The following is a 22,876-nucleotide window of genomic DNA, read 5'->3' as shown; positions in this document are numbered from 1 at the left end:
TATCCAAGAGGAAAGGACAATAACAGAAGCGTCTCAGCTCTTACAGTCAGGTATCAGCATGCCAATGAAAACAACCCTTATTGTAAATCCTTAGGACTCACCCATCAGAACGTATAGTTACAGTTATTATTAGTGAGTGCAAATCACCTCATTTATAACAGTTGAATTTTTTCCCTTTGAATCCGATGAGTGAGAGGCTGCTCTCAGCTTACCGGGAAACATGTTTCTTTATACTAGTGCTTTTCCTCAGAAAGACTGCCAAAAGCTAGGGTTAAACAACACTCAGATTTTTACAGCAGCACAAGACCTTTTTGCCTGGCACCTTTCCTGAATTCCTTCCTGTGATCCGTCACTGCTCCGACCCCTCTCACCTGACACAGGACGCGGCGTTCGCGCTGCCGCCAGCCCAGCTGTGCCCAGGTGTTATCTGGAGCCCTGAAAATAACTGAGGTCAACGTCCAGATCTAAGGAATAACCTGGACACACCAGAAAGCGTTAAATACAGGCGAGTGGCTTTCACCCCCACAGCCTCCTCCTACAGCTTCAGTGCACTTGGGTTGGAAGTCAAGACAGTTTTCCAGTTAGATTTTCCCAGACCCTCTCATAATTACTTGCCTTTTCATTATTAACTTTCTACCCTAGGAAGCACGGTTTCCACATGGCTGAAAGCAAAACTTACTACGTGTTCACCAGATGTGTGTGCAAAAGGCATTTCATCCAAGCCCAGAGGCGTCCACGGGTCCCAGCGCAGACCCAGCCGGGCTCCCGGTACCACTGGTTCCTGCCCATCAACCACTAAGCACATCCCCAAGCTCATCTCCATTTTAAAAAGCAAATTATAAGAAAAGAGCGTTTCCCGAACTAATATTTATTGAATGAAGGGATTACTTATTTCAACAGTTAAAAAGAACAGGCATTAAGTTTTATTTCAGCTAATTAAAGAAACAAAGAAGTTACACGTAAACTACCTGGCAACTCCAACAGAACCCTACGTGAGCCCAAGCGTGTAAACGTGCAAAGCTTTCCCTGAATCACTTCAATGGGCCTTATCTTTGAATAAATTTGCCAGATCAGACCTTTACTTTGAAAAATGAATTTTAGGAAACTGCAGTTTTGGTTTTTTTTGCAAATCTTTTCAGGCACGATGCCTTGTAAAAAAGCCAGCATGGTTTGTCTGACATTCCAGTGGAAGACTAAGTTTTATCAGAGACTATAAAGATTTAAAGTCACAATATAATCTCACCTCTGGGTTACTGGGCCCACTTCCCTTATCAATTAACCTGTCAGTTGACAGTCAGGTCTAATTAGTTAAATCCTTTTTTAATGAAAAGAATTTGCCTTGAGCAAAGTCTGTCAGCTCCAGAACCACTTTACAACCGGGAGCATGTCCCAGCAAAACCCATTAAATACCTGCAGAGAACCCAACACCAGCAGCAAATCAAAACTCTCTTTTGCTTCTACAGAGAGGCAGAATGTTAATTTTTTCACGCCCGTATCCCACTGCAACAGGAGGCTCTTTCCACCTCGTTGTATGAAAAACCGCGCTGGCATTTGGCTCTGATGGCCCTTTGTTTCCATCCATTGCTTTATGGAGAGAAGTCGGTAAATCCATAACCCTCTGTGCTCCTCACCAGGGAGCAGAAGGGCTCACGGGCAAAAATACCGACACCAGAGGCCTCGGAAAACATCTTTTCTGGGGAACAACCAGTGTGCTGACACGGGCAATTTTCAAAATACACCTTTCATGCACATAAGTAGTCTTGGAAAGAGCTTGAAAAGAGCCAGAGAGCTGGCTCCAAGAATAAGGAGGAGTTCTTAGGCTACTCCTCTTAAAATTATCCAGTGTCAGACTTCACGGACATTCAGGCTTCACGGACACTCAAGAAGCCAAGTTTGGAGCCCCTGGAAAAGCCAGGCTTCAGACAGAAACCCCCACGTGCCGTCCCTGCCGTGTGCGTTCCCCCCGCGGGAGGGAACGGGAGCTTTTCCCAAAGCGTCCTGAAAGAGTATTCTGTTAGAAAAACATGTACTAATTCCTACGCTAATGATCCCACTACTCCTCTTGACTTCAAAGGGCCTCGGATCACATTTGTAATCTTTTGCAAGTGTTAGCAAACAAAATTACAAGTTTTACGCTACAGGTTTCAACAAATTCCCCTCGCCATCAATGCAGCAACGTACTTAAAAATAGACGTAATGAGCAGCTTTGGATCTGCATAAATACCCTGTGGAGTTCATTAATGATTTCATTTTTGGCAAGACACCACGTCAAACGACAGAGTATTATTAAAAACATACATAGCTATATGTACTTGAAACTGCATTCCTGCAAACGCTTAGGGAAAAAGTGGAGGCTGTGTAATTTCGGTTTACCTTTTAAGTAACAGGATTTTTAATGGCGTGTAACTGTAAAACCCTTTGTCCTGAAAAGTAACCGCCGCTGCCCAAGGGATGCCCGAACCCACAATTCTTTTCATGTAGGAGAAAATGGGATCTGAAATTTTACCGTAGGACTTAACTCTGAGCACGTCTCCACCTCCACAAAGCCACGGAAGCTACAACCAGTGAAGCTGAAAGCGCATTTTTTGTCCCAAACTATCAACTTTTCTGCCTGTGTCACACCCAGCCCATCTGCCCTCCTTTCAGCCACTCCAAGGGACTAGCGGCAGTGGCATTTGTTGTACAGCATTAAAATTAAAAAAGGGAGTTTAAGAGCATTAAAACGGTGAGAGGTGGCACGGACACACGAGCCCACGTGTGCACAGATCACTTGGTTCAGGTTTTAAATCAGGGAAGAACAAGTTTAAGCAGAGTCAAAGAAGCCACTGCAGCCAGGCACAGCGTCCTCAGGCTCCTGCCAGTTCCCGTTGGTCAGGTTCACACAGAGAAATGAGACAAACTGCAGTAAACAGCGTTCCCTTGGTGGTCTGGGGGCTAAAATAACCCCCCAAATTCCTAACTCAGGGAGTACTTGATCAAGGATTGAAGCATTTTCAGGTTCACACAGAGAAATGAGACAAACTGCACTAAACAGCGTTCCCTTGGTGGTCTGGGGCTAAAATAACCCCCCAAACCCCTAACTCGATCAAGGATTGAAGCATTTTGCCTATAATTTGTAATTATTCATCTGCATTGCTACTTCAAGGACCTTGGTTGCTACTTACCCTCAGTTTTTCTTATCAACATCCTTTACGCCAAAAGGCAGCGGGACGTCTCAAACAAATTCACTTCTGCGGACTTTTTGCCCCAAATCTCATCTGCTCCAGTTTTTACATACGATATCCTGCATTTCCTGAGCTACTCTCCTATGCTGTTTTTAGCTTTAAAGTTTTATACTTAAATATAAGCAGCTCAGATCCTGCTGCTCTTTGTGCCTGGTCTTCCCAAGACAACACTATAATTTGTAATTATTCATCTGCATTGCTCTTTGAATACTTCAAGGACCTTGGTTGCTACTTACCCTCAGTTTTTCTTATCAACATCCTTTACGCCAAAAGGCAGCGGGACGTCTCAAACAAATTCACTTCTGCGGACTTTTTGCCCCAAATCTCATCTGCTCCAGTTTTTACATACGATATCCTGCATTTCCTGAGCTACTCTCCTATGCTGTTTTTAGCTTTAAAGTTTTATACTTAAATACAAGCAGCTCAGACCCTGCTGCTCTTTGTGCCTGGTCTTCCCAAGACAACATGAATTATTACTCCGTGAAGCTCCCATTTTGCATGCTGCTTGCTGTTGAATAAAATCAGAGGAATGTGGCTGTTGACAAGGCAGGGTTGGGCACATCACACCCCCAACCCGCCCCCGGGCACCTCCTGGGCTCCGTGTCACTGCCCTGAAGAGAGAACCCCAACACACCACGTCAAAAAGCAGGCCATGCCTACACCTCACCCTTACTCCTCGGGGGGGAAAGGTAAATAGAGTCAAAGCAATTTCTTTCTTTTTCAAAAAAAAAGGTCTAAACTGCCTGAGATGCAGGGAAATCGGTTACCTTCTGCCTGTCAGAGCAAGTTATCTGCGTGCTTTTTATGTATTAAAGACATAGCCTAACAGAATATATTCGCTCTATCTACAAAGGACAAAGTTTAAGTTGCTGAGCGAAAACGAACGCCCAGTGATAAACTACGGGTTTTAAGCAGCGTCGTGTTTGACAGCTGCCAAAGGGAAGCAAATAAAAAATAACTTTTCAAATGAAAACAGCTAAAGTCTGTTCAGCGTCTCTGAAAGAATCAGCTCAAAGATGGAACCATATTCTTTGTCTCCTGTATTTGTTTGCATTTGCAAATTACTTTATCCATATATATTTACTAGAATAAGCAACAAGGACATGTTAATTACGAAAGCAAACTTTTACCTACAAATTAGGCAGATCTTTTTTAAGCTTCGAAGTTCCCTTAACTGTCTGCCTGAAATTTTTTGGCCACTCCTAGTTTTAACTGCTAGCAGCAGCGGAGTCATAAAACGTTGCAGAAAAATGCTACAGATGCTTTGCCAAAAAAACTAATGTTCCCCCTTCAGCATCTTTTTGAACCACTTCCAGTAACGTTGTAACGCTGCCTCTTCCTCTGCCCCACTGTCTCCTCACCAACACCCACTGCGGCTAAAAGCAGCACAAGCATTTAAGCAGGAAAATCCTAATTTCTGTGCTCACCCATGAGTACGACCCGTGTGTCTGCACCTGTAACCATGTGGCTGAAAACCCGGATTTGCCACTCACTCACGTGCACACGTAAGTAATATCAGTGTTAACAAAAGAAGTGATTCCAAGAAATTTCCAGTTACGGCATCTGAAACACCCACCATCAGAAGGACATGGAGATGTTGGATGGGGCCAGAGGAGGCCACGGAGATGCTGGGAGGGCTGGAGCCCCTCTGCTGGGAGGGGGGGCTGAGAGAGTTGGGGGGTTCAGCCTGGAGAAGAGAAGGCTCCGGGGAGACCTTAGAGCCCCTTCCAGTCCCTCAAGGGGCTCCAGGAAAGCTGGGGAGGGACTCGTGATCAGGGAGGGGAGCCATAGGATGAGAGGGAAGGGTTGTAAAGAGGAAGAGGGGAGATTGAGATGAAATCTGAGGAAGAAATTCTTTGCTGTGAGGGTGGTGAGAGCCTGGCCCAGGTTGCCCAGAGAAGCTGTGGCTGCCCCATCCCTGGAGGGGTTCAAGGCCAGGTTGGAGGGGGCTTGGAGCAACCTGGTCTGGTGGGAGGTGTCCCTGCCCAGGGCAGAGGGTGGCACTGGATGGTCTTTTAGGTTCCTTCCAACTCAAACCATTCTACGATTCTTAATGCATCCACTCTATTTTATCACATACACTAAGTCACACAGGATTTGCAATATAATCTAATGTACAGGAACACACCGAGGGGATCCAGTGTGTCCCCTTGCAAGAGCTGCACCTGGGGACACACGGGACCACTGAGCTGCATGAGCCTCCCAAGATTTGGGGTTTGCCCAGATGGCGAGCGGAGCGATTCCGGGTGGGTGCTGGGAAGGGCAGTGCCCAACACACCATGGCATCCACCGGGACAGGGGACCAGGCCCCACACCAGTGGGTCACCAGTGGGGCAGCCACTGCTGGGGAGAGCCAGCTGCCCCCACGGGCAGACACCCACCGGGCTGAAGGACCACAACCACGACGAAGGTGTCCTCCTGGGGAAGTCCTGCTTTTGGGGAGCTGTGATGGAGGCCATTCTGGCCTTCTCAGGGTGCAGGAATACACTCCGAAGAAAAGCATGTCTATTGCTTTTGTGTAAACTACCAGAGCAATAAAAATCATCATTAGAGACAATTTACTGGCTAATCTAATTTTTAAGTATGCACAGCCACTCATAGCAATCAACTTTAAATTAATTATAGTATCAGATTAAAAGGGGAAGATGGATCATTTCCTAGCCCACCCAGAAACCCTCTCAGATGACAGTGGCTCCCCCAACCCAGTTGAAAGCCCTACACATGAAGCTCTGGGCTCTTCTGTGCTCTTTTCTGTGCCATAACCTTTCATTGCTGTCTCTTACCGACACAGACCACTGCGGTGGTTGCAGAAAAAAAGAGCCCATTTGGGTGTGTGGTGGGTTTTTTATTTTGTTGTTGTTTTTGTGATGTTGGTTGTGGGTTTTTTTATTTTTTTTTTTTTTTTAATGCTATTGTTAAGGCTTTGTTCTAAGATGTCAGCCATTTACCTGCAGGAAAATGACAGGGACTTGTCAGAGGCTGCCGGAGAGACCCTCCTTACCCGCTGCAATAACCAGCCTGCTATTTCCCAAGCTGTCACCCTGGCCTCTCAGCATTCTCTGCTGCTTCCAGATCTGCCCTGACACGAGCCAGGCGGAGTGGTGGCTGGTATTGTTAAGGGCCCTGCACACAGTGCTCCGTGTCAGCTGCACTCTGCTTAGGCTTTGCTTCACCCAATTATTTGTTTGTCAGTTAAGAGACCCGGGTATGGAGCAGATACTGTCAAGTTATTTTTGGCCCCCCCCAACACACCGGCAAAACATAATGAGGCCTTTAGGTGAATAACTGTCTTGGCAGCAAGGTGCTAAGATGATGTGCTGTTGAAAGGCTGGATAGCAATTAGGTTATTTGAGTAAGATGAGATGCCGGACAGGGCATGTGAAGACAGGGAAAACCAGTTTAACCATTAAAATGCCACCCCCCACTTCAAGCTGTCAGCTAACTATTTAAGCAAGGTGTTAATTTACTACAGGCTGGATTGCCAACAAACTTAATTCTTTATCAATTCAAAAGATGTACAGACTTGTCTCGCACACGCACTTATTACCCAGCCCTTCCCAGACAAGTGTAACAACTTGCCAGATGATTATTATCAACCTTTAATTGTATTACAGCGATTCCCACAAGCCCTGGCCCTGGGCTTTGCACAGTGTGAGGGGCTGGGCAAAGGGGACAAAAGATGGTCCAAGGACCTACAGTGTAAGAATGAGCATATAGATACAGGGAGCAGATGTGGGAGCAGTTAGAAAAATACCTCAATTGAGACTCAGAACCAAAAGAGAAGCAATGTTCACACAATGAGAAGTCTGGCAGTGCACAAGTCCTCTCTCCTGTTGTCCATATGAGGGCTCACACACGATGCCCACAACCACACCTCACATCTCGCAGGGGTGGGCTCTACAGAAGGAACCTTTGGAAATCACAGTGCTGGCCCTCACTGCACTCACTGTAGAAAGCCATTCAGATTTGTCTGACTGAGCAAAATGGGCTTTATCTACATAAACTTCATTGTGTCCTGTCTGCATATAGCACCTCGTGACCTGCCAGCACTTGGCAATGAACTTTTAAAGAGGGTCACTGTAAGAAGACACTTATTTTTGTATAATATTTACGCAGACTCACGAATAGGAAAACACTCTACAAGAGTAGCACTAGTAACTCCACCCTGTTGAGCAGAGAGGAGCACTCTCATTTTTTCTCCCTCACAGGTTGCTAATTTAGGCATAGTGTACCTAGAGGAACCATCAGGAAAACACAAGAGCAGGTACCAAGCCAATTCTTAGGAAGAAAAACTGACCATAGCAGGGAGAAAAGCTGTAAGACAAGAAAAGTGACCTTTGCAAAGCAGGAACAAATTTTCTAATTCAATCCACAGAGCCATTTAGTTTCGGTTTAACCTTATAAATACTCAAGCACCACCATCTGTACCAAAAGATTATGATTTCTCTTGGAGCCTGAACCAAGCATAGTCAACAGGGACCTGTTTGTCCATGGGTAATGGCAGTGGGTCTGGTCTCAGATGCTTTGGACATCTCTCCCAGGATACCCTAAGACGTATAGAGAGTACCACCAGAAGCAGCAGCACAGACATGCTGTTCCATGTCTGGTACTAGCAGGAGTTAATCGTTCCAGCCGCTTAAAGGCAATTGCTTGTGTACTCCAAGGGTTGTTCACCCCATCTGCAATCAGACGTGACTGTTCAAATATGAACTGGATTATAATGAGCTGGTTACTCAAGAACCACAGTCTTCAAAACAACTCTGCCTAGAGTGCTCTGCTTTAAACACGTCTGATGTAAGCCACGGGATTTCTTCTGGTGTGGTGAAAGAGGACATAGTTGGTGTTTCACGAGCACGCTCTCATCCCTGCTGGGTGTACACATTCAGAGAACCTGCTCAGCCCTTCCCTTCCACACTGCTCTTTCCAAAATGCTGACAGCTTTCCATTCTTCCATCCACATGGTAACTCTTTCCTAGATGCCAAAGACACTGGAGGCTGTTTATTCATACAGCAAAAATCCCCACCTTCAAATCAACACCCAATTGATTGGGAGTTGGAAACACAAGACTGAACTTCCAGCAATGAATTAAGACCAAAGCGAAGACTGAGATTGTTCCTCTGCCTTTCCTGACGAAGAGGTGAGGTGAGAGCCCAAGAGTTCATCCCATTTCTCCCAGTCAATGAAATAAGACCTGTTCAGACCTCATGAGGAAGCGTCAGGAACACTGAAAGAACAGTTTAGGTACCTTATCTTGAGGCGGTCAGATGCAAGAGGAAAGATTTAAGTTCTCTCCCTGAGGTGTCAGATCCTCAGCATCCTTATGAAACTTTCCATTTTCCAAAGCCTGAAGTGTCTCATTGCCCCTCATAACTGAAGGAACTGAGGACCACCTTGGGAAAGCAGTTCCCTTAATGACAACGCTCTCTTTGCACTACCCAAGGTGCAAGCAGAGATCTTATTTAAAGTTTCAAAACAGACCTACACTCAAGGTTGAGATTCTCAACAGGCACTGTACCCCTGGCACAGCTTCCCACCCCTCCTCAGAGAGAGCAGGTCCTGCCCAGCACTGAAAAACTACCAGAGTTTGATAATCATTTATCTCAGCAACACAAACAAGAAGAAAAGGAAAAAACCCCAGTTACTCTCAGAGGACAGAAGAAAATGGTGCTGCTGTACCCAAGCTGCCATCACACCTGCTGGAAGCTGCAGAAGCTACAACCATACAATCAACAAAAACCAGCAAAAAATAAAACCAGGGCTTTTGCTCATCTGCTTTTGATTTTTATAATGCTGTTTCATTCAACAAATGAAGTTTAAGTGCTTATGGGACTAACAGCGTAGTAAATGAACTAAGTATTAATTTGTGGCTTTATTACTTAGCAGACCAATTCTCATGAAGCCATTTTTTCTCAGGACACAGCTTGCTCTGCAGCAGCTGTTTTCGATTGCAAGCCACTAAAAATTCCTTTGCCTCCAATTTTCAAAAGTGCCCACTAACTTGAAATATTTGGAAATGATACCAAATTGCGGGAGCTCAGCAGCGCTGAACCTCATCCCTCTCCCCAGTCCTCTAATCCTAACAAAAATCATCCCATAAAAGGAGCAACAAAGCTGCAGGTTCCTTCCCGCCTCCGTGCACTGACCCAGCCAGCCCAAGTCCTCCAGGTCCACCTCATCTCTTGACCCCCCAACATCTTGTGAAAAGCCATGAAGGAACCTCAGAGCATGATGCAAACCCAGGGATAAGGTTCCCATGAAGGGATGAAGAAGGTGGTGGTGGCTTGGGCCACTCTCCAAACACTGTGCCTGACTTTTGGATAACTACAGGTGATGGGGGTAACGTAGGGTTTGGGAGCTCCTCTGGCCATGAACAGGAGATAGGAACAAGCCAGGTGGCCCTGGTGGTGTGAAGGCAACCTGTGACAGGCCTAAGGGCAGGATTTTGAGTGCCGGGGGAACCCTGCTGCAGCGAGCACAGGCTCTAGCAGGCTGGTGGGGTTTGAGTCTTGTGCTCCCGGACTTGGAAATTCTCCCCTGGCCCCACTCTGAACATCCTTTTGTGAGCCTAGGTCTTCAACTCAAAAATGAAAAGATTTTTTAGAACAGTAATTTTTGAGAGTAAGTATAGATGGAAGACCCCCCAGCTCCTGCCTCACTCTCCTGGCATACCTAAGTCAAGGCCGTTACCTGCTCTAAACGGCTCTTAAATCACTTTAAGGTATATATTTACACTGGCTTTTTTAAACAGCTGGCTTTCAGACCCACACTCACTCACTCCTTGGAGTTTTTCTCAGCTCCCAGCAGCCAGACCGGTCACACCAAATAGTGTGAGAACAGTTTACGTGACACCCCGTAATTGCAGGCGCTGAACAATTCCAGGGCAGGTGGGGATGGCAGGGTGAAGCCATGCCATGGCCGGGCAGACCCTGTCCTCACATCTCCCCCTGCCCAGGCCTCACACTTGGGCAACTCGGCCACAAAATCCTCCCCCTTCTCTTGCCACACTTGGATTTCTGGTGAGGAAACACCCTCAGCTCAGAGTCCAGCCCAAGGCAGCAGGGAGGTGAGGGAACAGAGCGGGACACGCTGGGGACAGGGACCGGCCAAAGGGACAGGGGCCACCCTGTGCTCCAGCCCCCTCGGTCACAGAGGTGCACTAGGACTGAAAAAAAAAGGCAATAAAAAAATGCCAGGGTGGCTGCAAGTCTCCAGGGTGTCACAGGATTGACTCCTGTGCCCCTCATGCAGCAAAGCACTTAAGTAAACGCTGTGTGTTAACGAGTGTTTAAAGTCAGTCGAGCAACGAAGCACATTACTGAACTGAAGCCTAAACGAGGACAAATTAGGGTCTGTCTATTCTGCCCCATGAAACTAACAATGCCCTCTTACAATCCTCTCTGCGTCTTGAGAAATGGTGGCATTGTTACGTGATGAGGCCCTGCCTTTTCCTTTGGACAAACCATGCTGAATCATGAGAAAGTTAAAAATTCACCCGTTTAATGCATCATCCTTCACAAGGTCTTGGTTGCCATCAGCATGGACGTGGTAGTTCTCACTTGGAAGTTTGATTTCAGCCTTTCTGCCTACTCAGACAAATATTATTGCACTTAAGTCACACACTGAAGGGTTTCTTCACATGTTCAGACTCTTTTCTTATAATAAAAAAAAGCTGAGACTTTGGAAAGCAACGGCGGGATCTGCCTGTGGTTCTCCCCTCCTATTCCTGCACAGTGGAAAACAATGACTAATTCAACAACTCCATGGACTTTTGTGGGCAGTCTGCATGATAAAATAATATCTTACTTTGGGGGACCATTTTATGTGGAGGAACATTTAAAATACGTCAGGGCGTTGATGAAGGCGAAATGCATTCTTGTTAGGGAGACAGTTAAGAATTGGAAGAAAAAAATCTCTCGGCTTTGATTTTTAAGCAGCTATGAAGACTTTATAAAAAAAAAAAAAAAAGCACAGTTCATATAGATGTCTCTGTGAAACTCCTACTGACATCCAGAGCACTAAGACTGATCACTGTAGGATGTGAGATACTTTGGAGTGCTTTCTTTTTTTAAATTATCTGGATGTAAGACAGCCTGAGCAAAGGGTGTTAAATTGTGCCAAGCGAGGAGACATTAGATGCTATAGAAAAAGGGAGTGGGGAGGTGAAGCGGTGGGTTAGTGGCACAGCTGGGTACTTGGGAAGCCCGGGCACCCCTGCCTCCGCGGCGCGCCGCATACCGAGCACTTTCTGCACAGGCCTACAGTCTTCAAAAGACCTTAAAAGAGAGGTTGGCAATACAGCTTGGACGGCGGTTACGAATCAACCAGCTCTTTCTGAAGGTAAAGTTAATTTGTGGCCCGTTCCTACTCTTTTTTTGAGCCACCCAAGCACACGGCTCAAGCGTGCTGGTGGAGGTGGGCAGCAGCCTGCAGGATATCTACAGACACGGGGCTCTTCAGGCAGCGGTGTCAGATGGAAACACTCCGTGTAAGTTGTTCCCACCCTAGAGCTGGGACACCTCAAGCCCTGTTCATGCACCCTATGTGAAGCCCTTTTGTCCTCGTTCAACCCACACAAGGTGTTGTGGAGCCCAGGTAAACCCAGTCCCAACATTAAACACATGGATAAATCAGATGAAGGAACTCATTCATGTTGTTCGGTGTTATCTGCCCCATCCCTGGAGGGGTTCAAGGCCAGGTTGGATGGGGCTTTGAGCAACCTGGTCTGGTGGGAGGTGTCCCTGCCCATGGCAGAGGGGTTGATGATGTTTAAGATCCCTTCCAACCCCAACCATTCTACGAATCTATCATCTAAACCCACATACCCATGGCATAAACGCGTTGGTGTTTACGTGGTCCTTGGTTCAACTCATAGGTTAAACCTACTCGCAGGAGCAGCTTTGCTAAGGTGACAGTTCTGCTGGTGTAAACCTGATGTAAACAGCCTTCGCCTCTGCTGAGAATGACATTGCTGCACTTTTCCAATTGAAATGAAATGGATTTGATAAGATAACAAATGCCTGGCAAAGCACATTTAAGTTGTGTAAGGGAAAGGAGAGGAGGGGAGAAATCTTGTATAAACAGCAAAACAATACAGCTTTATCTAATCTCTGCAACTTATTGCTGCTTGTCTGTGTGTGTGTTTTACTGACAAAATAAAATAAATTGAATCAGCTCACACACGATAACATGCTCTTTCCTACCTCATACTAATTGCTTGGCTAATTGATGTTTGTTGAACTTTCTCCATTTCATTGAGTGATTAGGTACAAAGCTAACAGTTGACATCTGTAGGCGCTTAACTGGCGTCTGTAATTACTGTTAATGTTAAATAATTGTTAGTTAATTGGAGTGGTAACTGACTGAATGGAATCCAGATTGTGAAGCAAAAAGAGACCTAGTTAAATAAACATACATTTTCAGAGAAAACAACATTTTATTACAAGGGAGAGAGGAACTGCAGGCCAGATACGGGAGGTCTGCAGGATGCTGTATTTAGGAAATCTCACGCCAGATGCCAGCGTGGACACCACTATCTGCAGGTATGTCAAGTCAGGGTCTTTGTCATCAAGACACTCCTATCCCAAGAATTTCTCCACCTTATTTGGAACTGATTATCACGATTTGTTATTTTACAGCCCAATGCTGATAAGCCTTTCTTGAGAAAATCAAATACAGTTTAATCTATAAAACAAATACTCTCTCCAGAAGAGACACAATTATGTGTTAGTAAATATTGCTTTTTTGCTCACTGAGTCTGGAATAGTTTGACTTTGTTAAAATCAACAGCCTTAAATGAACTCTTAGGGGAATACGATCACCAGCTGACACCAAAGGGTATATTGATACTGGTCCAAATGGGCAGGGATGCCCAGAACAACACTTTCAACTGTATACCTCCACTATCTTGGTGGAGAAAAGCCAGTGCCTACTGGTGCTTGTACCATGCCGGCTGCTTTACGAGTTTGTTTTAAATTACTAACTTAAAAATTATCAGTGAAGCCTTGGAAGTCTCCTGTTTTGTCAGAACATACATTTTAGGATTTAAGAATCTGAAAGGCTTTGGAAGAGGCCTCCTTTGACTTTCACCTGTGCCTCTGGGCACACTGGGGATATCACGTTATCCAGTGACCTCTCCCTGCAGCTACAGAACAGCTCTGGTATCTCCCAGCTCTGATATCTCTGGTATCTTTTTGGTCACGTCCCAGCCAAAAACCCATCAGCACATCAAGCATCAGCACCTCCACCATCAGGACGGGGCATGGGAAGCGCAGGGATGGAGAGGAGTGGTTTGTGCTCAGGAGATGCAGCCATTAGGGGATGTTAGAGAACAAATTCCTTGCTCAGATAAAACCTTCATGGCACAGAAATAACGGCCTCGCTCTTTTGTGTACCAGAACAAAGGACCATCTCAAGACACAAATCAACTTTTTTGTCTGCCTGACTCGGAAGTCAGAGTGAAGGGATGCACTGCTGCTTCTAATCTAACACTCAAGTACAAGAAACCTGGGTCCTCAAAACCCGAGGCTTTTTCCAGTGCTCAGTCCCTCACTAATGAGACACCAAACTTTCACACGGAAAATACTGAAAAGCCATTTGAAACCCACAAAACACAGACAACCCAAGCGGTCCAAAGCCACCGGAGAAGTCTCCATCAGAAAAGCAAGGAGACACCACGTTCAGGACATCACTTCAGGAGGGTGAGCCATCCTAACAACCACAGTCCCTCACTAATGAGACACCAAACTTTCACACGGAAAATACTGAAAAGCCATTTGAAACCCACAAAACACAGACAACCCAAGCGGTCCAAAGCCACCGGAGAAGTCTCCATCAGAAAAGCAAGGAGACACCACGTTCAGGACATCACTTCAGGAGGGTGAGCCATCCTGGCAACCACACACACACACAAAATATCTGCAGAACTGCTCGTATGATTCAGCAGTGGCTGAGGTTTGCTGGCCAATGGGTGGGTTTCCTGCAGCACTGGGATTCCTCCAGAGGTGGGAAGAAGCATTTCAGCGAGGAGAAGAAGTAGCACGTGGGACCAACATACACAGGCTGCAGCGCCCCAAAAAATCAAAAGCAACGTCGAGAACATAGAGGGAGTGAGTGAGGATGCTGTATGGATTCCTGCAGGCACTTGGAAAGGAGGGAGGCAGCAGCAGTCAGTTCTCTGGCCACCGACTGTGTTCACATTGCACAAACACTACCTACGTAGCACTGGATCCACTCACGTCCAACAGGAGATGCTGTGGGGATGGTTTCCTGGGAGGGAGCGAGAGCACCTCTCCACAGCCAAGGATCTCTGGTGAACGGGATCCACAGAGATGTATTTGCCAACTTCAGCTCCCTACTCGGCTCCAGAAACAGATGCCGCAGAGGATCCTCAAGAAATGATTCCCCACAGACAGAGGAGGGGAGAAACAACAACACGCCTGTTTTTCTAGGGAAGGATATTGCTGCAGAACCACCTAAGAAGCCAGGGCTTGATCTGACCGGTATTTCAGCCACCAGCGAGGACTAGGAACCCAGACGCCTTGATCTGCCTCCAGCTGAGAGTATAAATATTTCCCTGACAGCTGGTGGTGCCAGGAAGCAGAAGGATTCATAAAGTTTACATGAACATCCTGTAAACAATTTGAACATAAAAAGCTGTAACAGCCCAATTGTGTTTCTGATCAAAGGCAAACTTCAATATACAGCACAAATGAAAACTTCATCACTTTGGGACTCATTTCTCCCTCCAGGAAAAGCTGTTTTCCAAGGGTACGTAGGAGGGAGTTAACATAAATGAAATACACAGAAGTAGTAGGAGCTGCCTGCTCTACAGCTTCAGATGTGTCTATTTAAATTATTAAGAGATAATGGAATTTAATTATGCTGGAAAGTCATGTTACAAAAATTCATGAACAAAACCTGTACTTTGGCCAGGATTTTTGCTTTGCCTCTCAGAGGGCGAGGGAAAGCTACGTTCTTTCAAGGACAAAGACCACAAGGAGCAATCCCAAACTGGAAGACCCAGCCTGCAGGGAGGGAAGGGACAAACCAGGAGCTGCAGGCGGGCACCAGCCCTTGTCCATCTCATTTATTCAGATGTTAACAGCTCCTTTTTCAGGCACTACCATGGGCCCAGACCCTCCCAACACAGCCACCTGGATTTCCACAGGAATCATTTCCCTAGATGACTTTAAGCATGACAAGTTCAAGTGTTCCCACCCCAGCGATGGAGCACGGGGCTCTGATTCACAGCCAGGGAGAACTCATTTCGGCAGCAGCTCCAATGATTCCTGCCCTGGGGACCAAGCCAGGTCTCTCCCAAACTCCCAGCCCTCCTGCAGACACCACACGGGGCTGGGGACCTCCGGGAGCGCTGGCAACATAGAGGTGACGTGGGGACCCCACAGCCCTCTCCAAAGCGGCATCACGTGGCTCATAACCCATCCCTCAGGGGCCCCATCATCCACATGCCACCCCCCAAAACTCACGGGAACCTTCTAGATTTAGGGATGCATCTTCCCATTCAGCTCTAAGGGCAGGTGACTCCTAAATGGATGTTGAGAGTCTCCTCAAGAGGTTTTAGCCCCTCTCCAAGGGAGGTTTGGGGAGGATTTCACTTTGCTCTAGATTTTTTTCATTATTAATATTTCTGAGGAAGGGAACGTTCCACATTACACATCCATAATAATCCACCACACCTTGAGCTTGATCTCATCTTTGGCCTTGAAGTCCACAACTAAGTCACAGAAAGGGGACAAAAATTTATACACAAGATGTAAAGCGCTTGAGGATTTCTACCTGCTTTGTGAATACAGAAATTCTGTAATTTCTGCTACCTCAGCTATAAACAATTCTGCAAAATAAAAGTGGCAAGGAGAAAAAAAAAAAGCCTATGTGAAACGTGGGGTTGCTGGGGGACACGGGAGAGGAAGGGCTGGGGACAGGAGGGTGTCCACTTGTGGGTCTGCCCAGCCCGCTCCATCAGCCAGGAGCTTTGAAGGTTTCATCACAACTCACCCAATGCAAATCTGACCTTTCTAACGAGTGACTTTTATTGCTTTTGGCAAAAGCAGCCACGGACAACGCAGCTGGGGGGTAAGAACTGACGTGGAAGCAACCAGACTGAATGGCAGAGAGAGAACTTGAACTCAGAATCCATCAACCTGACGGCGCCCGGGCAGTGGTGGGACGTCCCCAGGGTTGACACTTAGAGAAGGCAACGGCCTCCCAACCACCGCCAGAGCCCCTGCACCTGCCTGCAAGCAATTATTGACATTATCTCCAAACAGGGGAGCTTTTTTTGAGGCTCTTTTCCTGATATTTAGTAGTTTGAATGCTAATCCCTTTAACAAAACTGTCCCCTATGCTTTTTCCGCCCTCTTTCCCTTAATCTCTTTCTCCCAGTGGAGAAAAAAAAAAGAGGGGGGGGGAGAGAAGAAAAAAAAAAAAAAAAAAAGAAAATACCAGTCAGCCTAGTTTGGCCGCACCTGGATTTGCATTGATTCTCCCCTTGTCATTCATGTTACCAACAGGAATTAGCATATGGCTTTAAGGGAAACTCAGGGGGAGAAAAGAAAGACGCCATTTTGATGGAAATAAGGGGCAAAGGAATAATCTACCATCAACTAAAAAGCTTATTTGTGTACGGTTTCCCAAGCAAAGCTTCGAAAAGCCCATGTTGATTTTAGGCTACACAAAGAAACCCTAATCCTTTCAAGGGAACTAAATCACCAAAGAAAAGTACCTCTGAAGAAAAGGGTCCCTGTCAAGCACGGGCATTCACAACCAAATAGATGCCACGAATCAAGCTCGGTAAGTAAACAAAAATAAGAATGTGGGAAATGTGTTTGATTCCGGTTTCCCAAGCAAAGCTTCGAAAAGCCCATGTTGATTTTAGGCTACACAAAGAAACCCTAATCCTTTCAAGGGAACTAAATCACCAAAGAAAAGTACCTCTGAAGAAAAGGGTCCCTGTCAAGCACGGGCATTCACAACCAAATAGATGCCACGAATCAAGCTCGGTAAGTAAACAAAAATAAGAATGTGGAAAATGTGTTTGATTCAAAAAAAGAAAAAAAAAAAGAAAGAAAGAAAGAAAGAAAACGAAAGGAAGAGGAAGAGGGGCCTACTCTTCATCGGTCCCCCCGGGGGGAGGAGAGCCCCTCACCCTGGTTACAGGCCTGGGCCAGGAATGTGGATTCACCATCCCGGCTTCTCCTCGCCCTGGCCCGGCCCCAAGAAAGGGCTGCTCAAATGCCAAAGCTTTTTACAGCGAATTAGCAAAATAAAGATGCAGTCACATGTAGTTTGGGGGCCTTGGGTCACTCCAAACACACAACTCTTCCTTTCTACTTGTCCCAGCCACCCGTCCTCCGGAGAGGAGGAGAGATAAAGGAGGGATCAAGGTGCCAAGTGAGATAACCCAGACAGACCGCAAAAATAATCCAGCCAGAGCGTACTGCTAGAGGATGCTAACACACAAAAACCAGGAATAGGGACGCGTAACGCAATGAAATACGGGTATAATTCAATATGCAGCACAAGATTTCGGAAGCAGTGTTGTACCAGCATGGGAACCCCAAACGGAACGGGGTCACGCACTGTCCCCCGTGAAAGCACTACAGCTTTGGGGAGTTAAAAGACATGGAAAACACCAGAACGACCCGCTGGAATAACAAACCCGAACCCGGTGAGAAGCGCACAGGACACATACTGAGCAAATCCACACTTAGTAAACAAAAAAAGACCTAAATGCCAAATAAATCAAATCTGTCTTTTCTAGTGCAAACTGACCCAAAGGCTCCCAAAGAAGCAGTAAGTTCACACACGGTGGGTTTCCAGCTGGGAGGACCCCCTTCTACCAAAGCAGTTCTCATGCTCTGCCACTGAGAAGCAGGACAGGGGGTGGAAAACACCCATTTTCAAGGCTTTGAATTCTACCCGTTGGTGCAACTCACACCTGGAGCCGCTCCCTCGACCCTCCTCACAAACACACAATCCAAACCAAAAATAAGACTTAAAAATAAAAACTCCCCAAAGCCTACAATCTTTCTAATAACACTGCTTCGGGACACGCTCTGCACAGAAGCTCCCTGGCACTGATTTAGGGCAAGTTTTCCCTTAATGTACTGTTATATCATTAGCCTCTCTCTCTTTGGATTGCTGTTTGGAAGAAATTAATGGGATACTGAATATTTAAATGTGGCCCTCTATATCATTTATTAACTCTACAGAAAGCACACAGCACAGTAAGCCATGGTTTATGACTATTATCCTGTGAATACTAAACGTTGGCTGGTTATTACTGTCAGCAGTGCAAATTGGCTATTCATAATTCCACGTCTATCATGTAGCTGATGAGTAACAATCAAGTTAAAACATTTTGAAAACTCTTACAGTTATTTAAATGAGCTTAAATTAAAGCCATTTGTAAAATAAACTATTCCCTAATATTGTTATTTAAATTAATTCTGACCTGGCAGGCAATGCATTATTTAAAGCCTTTATTTTATATTGCTTAAGCAAAGCAATTACCAAGCATACAGAACATGTCTGAAACCAAGAGAAACATAAAAAGCACTAACAAGCTGATTGCGACATTTCTGCGAGACAAGTTACATTTCATCTCCCATTGAAATTGCCATGAAAAGAAATGTGTGGGGGGAAAAAAAAAAAATAATAAAAAAAAATGTTTGTGATGCGAATTGCAGCCTTACCTTTATTTGTAACAGCGTTGAACAGTTTTTCAGAGCTGGCATCAGATGCCTGAAAGACCAATAAAAAAAAAAAAAAGAAACACGTTACATTTTCTACAAGTGATAGATTTCAAAAGGCACGGCGGTGTATTTATACACACACATATGTATGTATATTTTAGAGAAACAAATCAGGTGACAAAACCCAGCGAGCTCACGGCAGCTGCAGCCTCGGAAGAGAATGCCCATAAGGTGGCGCTGTTTGGCTGCGCTTCCCGCCCTGCAGTGCAGCTATTTATTTGGAAAGATTCTATTTAATAAAGAAAGAAATCCTTTTTTTATTCAACATATTAGCTGCACAGAAACTATATTTTTGTACTGTAATTATCCAATACATTCTGACATTGATTTTGCAATGGAGAAGAGTCATGGTTTTCAATCAGCCCAGTTTCAGGAATTTGCAGAACCGCAGATTTTGAAATTAATTTTTCAAGTATTTTTGGAGACTCCCACTCTGCCAACCGTTTGATTTTTACCATCCTTAAAGCAGCGTCGATAACTTAGGTGAGTCATTTTGTAAGTTGCTGTTGCATACTCTTTGAAAAAGAAAGAGCATGCCAGTATTTAGCATTAGCATGTATTTCCACAGAAGATTTGCCTTTGTCAGAGTAACTGATTCTTGATGCCACACTCTGTATAAACTAATAATCCATTTTATTTTTCATCCAGCCACCTTTATCTGTGGGAGATCTTTTTTTTCCCTCTAATATTGTGTTAGTACCTTATCTACCACTGCTGTTTGCACACAAGTACACCGGTTAATCTGACTATTATTAAAAATCCTCACTTTTAAGTTTCACGCAAAAATGTTGAGAAACGTCTCAGAAACAATAACGGCAAGAAATAAGACCAGGAGAAGATAACACCGCAAATGTGAATGTTACAAACACCCCGTGCCCTGGAGCAGAGCGCTCCGTGGCCGTGTCTGTGCACAGCTGTGTTTGCACACACACCAACACGCGCAGCCAAAGCTCCAACTTCTCCCACCTACACCTCCCCAAAACAGAGCCCTCCTCAGCTCCCAGCCCGCTCGGATCCAACCCCACCCAGAGACAGCCTGCTTTTTGGAAATACATCCGAGGAAATGTGCTCAGTAACAAAATATTGCAGACTTGGGGGGGAAATGCAACACTTGAGAAAGATTTAAGTGTTCTCCTAGAAACTGTTTTCTCACCGCGCTCGGGAAAAATAATTAAAACCACTGTCTGTTTGGAAAGGAGGCTGCGGGTTTTTTGTTAAAGGGAAGGAATTTCTAAATTCAAAACCAGACAAAAAACCAGCAGACAAGCAACATATCTACTATATCTTGACTGCACTAAAAACTTCGGTGTGAAATTACCGACAAATGAGTAGATGCAGTTCAGGCTGCACATCGTCATGGGGTAATACACTGAAATAATTTGTTTGCCCTCAAGTTAACAACATACAAGGTTTCTATGATTAATTATTAAAAATGGCTTTATTCTTTTGCAGACTTCTAGACAGATTTTACTAGATTACAGTTGGCTTATTTAAAAGCTGAGCTGGTGTATTTCTTCTCGATTAAATACCTTGTAAACACTGGATTTATTACCCAATGATGGATTTATTATTCAGCGATGACTTTCTCTAAATTAATGAAAATATGTGAATAATGCACAAATTGAAGAGATCAAGAAGGCCATGTGCTTTAAAGAGCAGTCCAATATTAGTCCCAACAAATTAAGAGATGCTCAATGCTTTCCTAACCTCGCCAATCAGCCTGCTCTCTGCTTAAAAATAATAACCTTTCCCAGCGAATTGCATCTGTTGTTGTCTTTTTAAACGCACCGTCTCTCAGAAGTCAAAACTCTCCAAACCATTCTTTCTTTTTAGAAAGAAAATGCGATGCTAAAAACCAAACAAACTTCTTATAGTTTCAGCTATTACTTTATTTCACTCTTTCAAAATGAAACAGCACAAGGGAAGCTGCAAGAGTCCTATCGCTTGATTTTTCCAAACACTAGAAAGAGGAAAGCATTTTTTATTTTTTTTAAGAAGTTTGCTCTAATGCCAAGCATAAACCAACGGACTGGTTTTAAGCTATGTTTTTTTCAGGTGAAATCTTTTTCTGTGTCACTGCATAAAGCAGCCAGAAACCCTGTTGTGAAATCTGGAAGTGGCACTTCTCGAGCATAACGTGGAGCACGATACATCCTGCCCGAGACCCGCTCCTGAGCCAGCCGGGGGTGACTGCCAGTACAATATGCATCTAAAAAAGGAATAATTTTAGGAAGACAAAGCTCGTCCGACAGTGGGTCTCATTTTGCATTACTGACCACACACTACTGAATGGAACAGCAACTTGAAAACCCCCATTGCCTGGGTAACCACAAAAATAACCCGTCTCACCAGCTCGAACCATGAGATGGAACTTTGGCTCCTTATTTCATTACTTTAAATTGTGGTTGAAAATATAAAACCGTAATTAGGGTGATGTATAATGATACAGCAGCGAATGCAATCTCTGCCAGCAGAGACAAGGCACCCTATCAGTTTCGATGCAACTATTATTTTTTCACAGTTCGGTCGCCACATCGTGCAACAAGACTAAAGGAACAAAAACCCCCAATTAATTTAAAAAAAACCCCAATAAGTCGGCACTAAGGCAGGAGGGTAAAACACAGCGCCCACCCAAACCCTCCCTGTGCCGCCAGCGATCAGCGCGGCCAACAAAGTGCTTTTATTCCGCGATGGGGGCGACGCGGCCAAAGCTCTGCTGCTGGGAGAGGGGCTCGGCCACCCCTTCCCGGAGAGACAGGTCCAACTGCATCCTCATCCCCTGCATCCTCAGCCCCTGCATCCTCATCCCCCTGCATCTTCATCCCCTGCATCCTCATCCCCTGCATCCTCATCCCCCCGCATCTTCATCCCCCCGCATCTTCATCCCCCCGCATCCTCATCCCCCCGCATCCTCATCCCCCCGCATCCTCAGCCTTTCCAGGTCTTGCTCCAGCAGCTGATGGAAAGCCGCTGCGCTGGCAACGTTACATTTTGGGAAAGCCAAGGGGGGGAGGCAGCGCAGGGTGTTTATGTCCTGCCCCCCCCGCTCCCGGGTGTAAGGAGTCACCCTGCCCGGGCTGTACCCTCCCTGTGCCGCCAGCGATCAGCGCGGCCAACAAAGTGCTTTTATTCCGCGATGGGGGCGACGCGGCCAAAGCTCTGCTGCTGGGAGAGGGGCTCGGCCACCCCTTCCCGGAGAGACAGGTCCAACTGCATCCTCAGCCCCTGCATCCTCAGCCCCCTGCATCCTCATCCCCTGCATCCTCATCCCCTGCATCCTCATCCCCCCGCATCTTCATCCCCCCGCATCTTCATCCCCCCGCATCTTCATCCCCCCGCATCCTCATCCCCCCGCATCCTCAGCCTTTCCAGGTCTTGCTCCAGCAGCTGATGGAAAGCCGCTGCGCTGGCAACGTTACATTTTGGGAAAGCCAAGGGGGGGAGGCAGCGCAGGGTGTTTATGTCCTGCCCCCCCCGCTCCCGGGTGTAAGGAGTCACCCTGCCCGGGCTGTGCGCGGCCGCGGCGACAGCAGAGCTGGGGCGGCGACAAACACTTCCCTTCCCCGCACTTCGCCCCTTTTTCCCTTCTCCATCCCCTCGTTACCAAGCGCTGCTTAATCCTTTGCAACACGAAATGAAACAAGTCAGCGATCCCTGGGCTAAAAATAAAAATAAAGAAAAAAAAAAGAGAAAAAAAAACCACCCCAAACCCTCATCCTAAGGAGTGTTTTCCCCCACCAAGGAATGCGCTGTCACTCCAGTGGATGTACGACCAAAATATTTCCTGCCCAGACAGGGCGCTTTGACTCATTCCTGGCTCGGCCCCCGCCGCCGCACTTGCCACCGGCCCCGGCTCCGCGCACCTGCCCGCGCCCCGC

The 22,876-nt window shown here is 46.1% G+C and overlaps 1 protein-coding gene across 1 annotated transcript in view; it reads right to left on the bottom strand.

Annotated features, from left to right (window-relative positions):
- The window catches only part of AUTS2 (autism susceptibility candidate 2), a 630,583-nt gene that overhangs the window by 64,020 nt on the left and 543,687 nt on the right, over nucleotides 1–22,876 (bottom strand). Inside the window, exon 8 of the mRNA XM_014953035.1 lies at nucleotides 18,939–18,987. Within this exon, the coding sequence (XP_014808521.1) occupies nucleotides 18,939–18,987 (49 nt within the window). The remainder of the gene's footprint in view (nucleotides 1–18,938; nucleotides 18,988–22,876) is intronic.

This window comes from Calidris pugnax, unplaced genomic scaffold (assembly GCF_001431845.1).
Source record: "Calidris pugnax isolate Ruff unplaced genomic scaffold, ASM143184v1 scaffold133, whole genome shotgun sequence".
Lineage (NCBI taxonomy): Eukaryota > Metazoa > Chordata > Aves > Charadriiformes > Scolopacidae > Calidris > Calidris pugnax.
The sequence above is the reverse complement of the archived record's forward strand: the minus strand, read 5'-3'. Positions and strand labels throughout refer to the sequence as shown.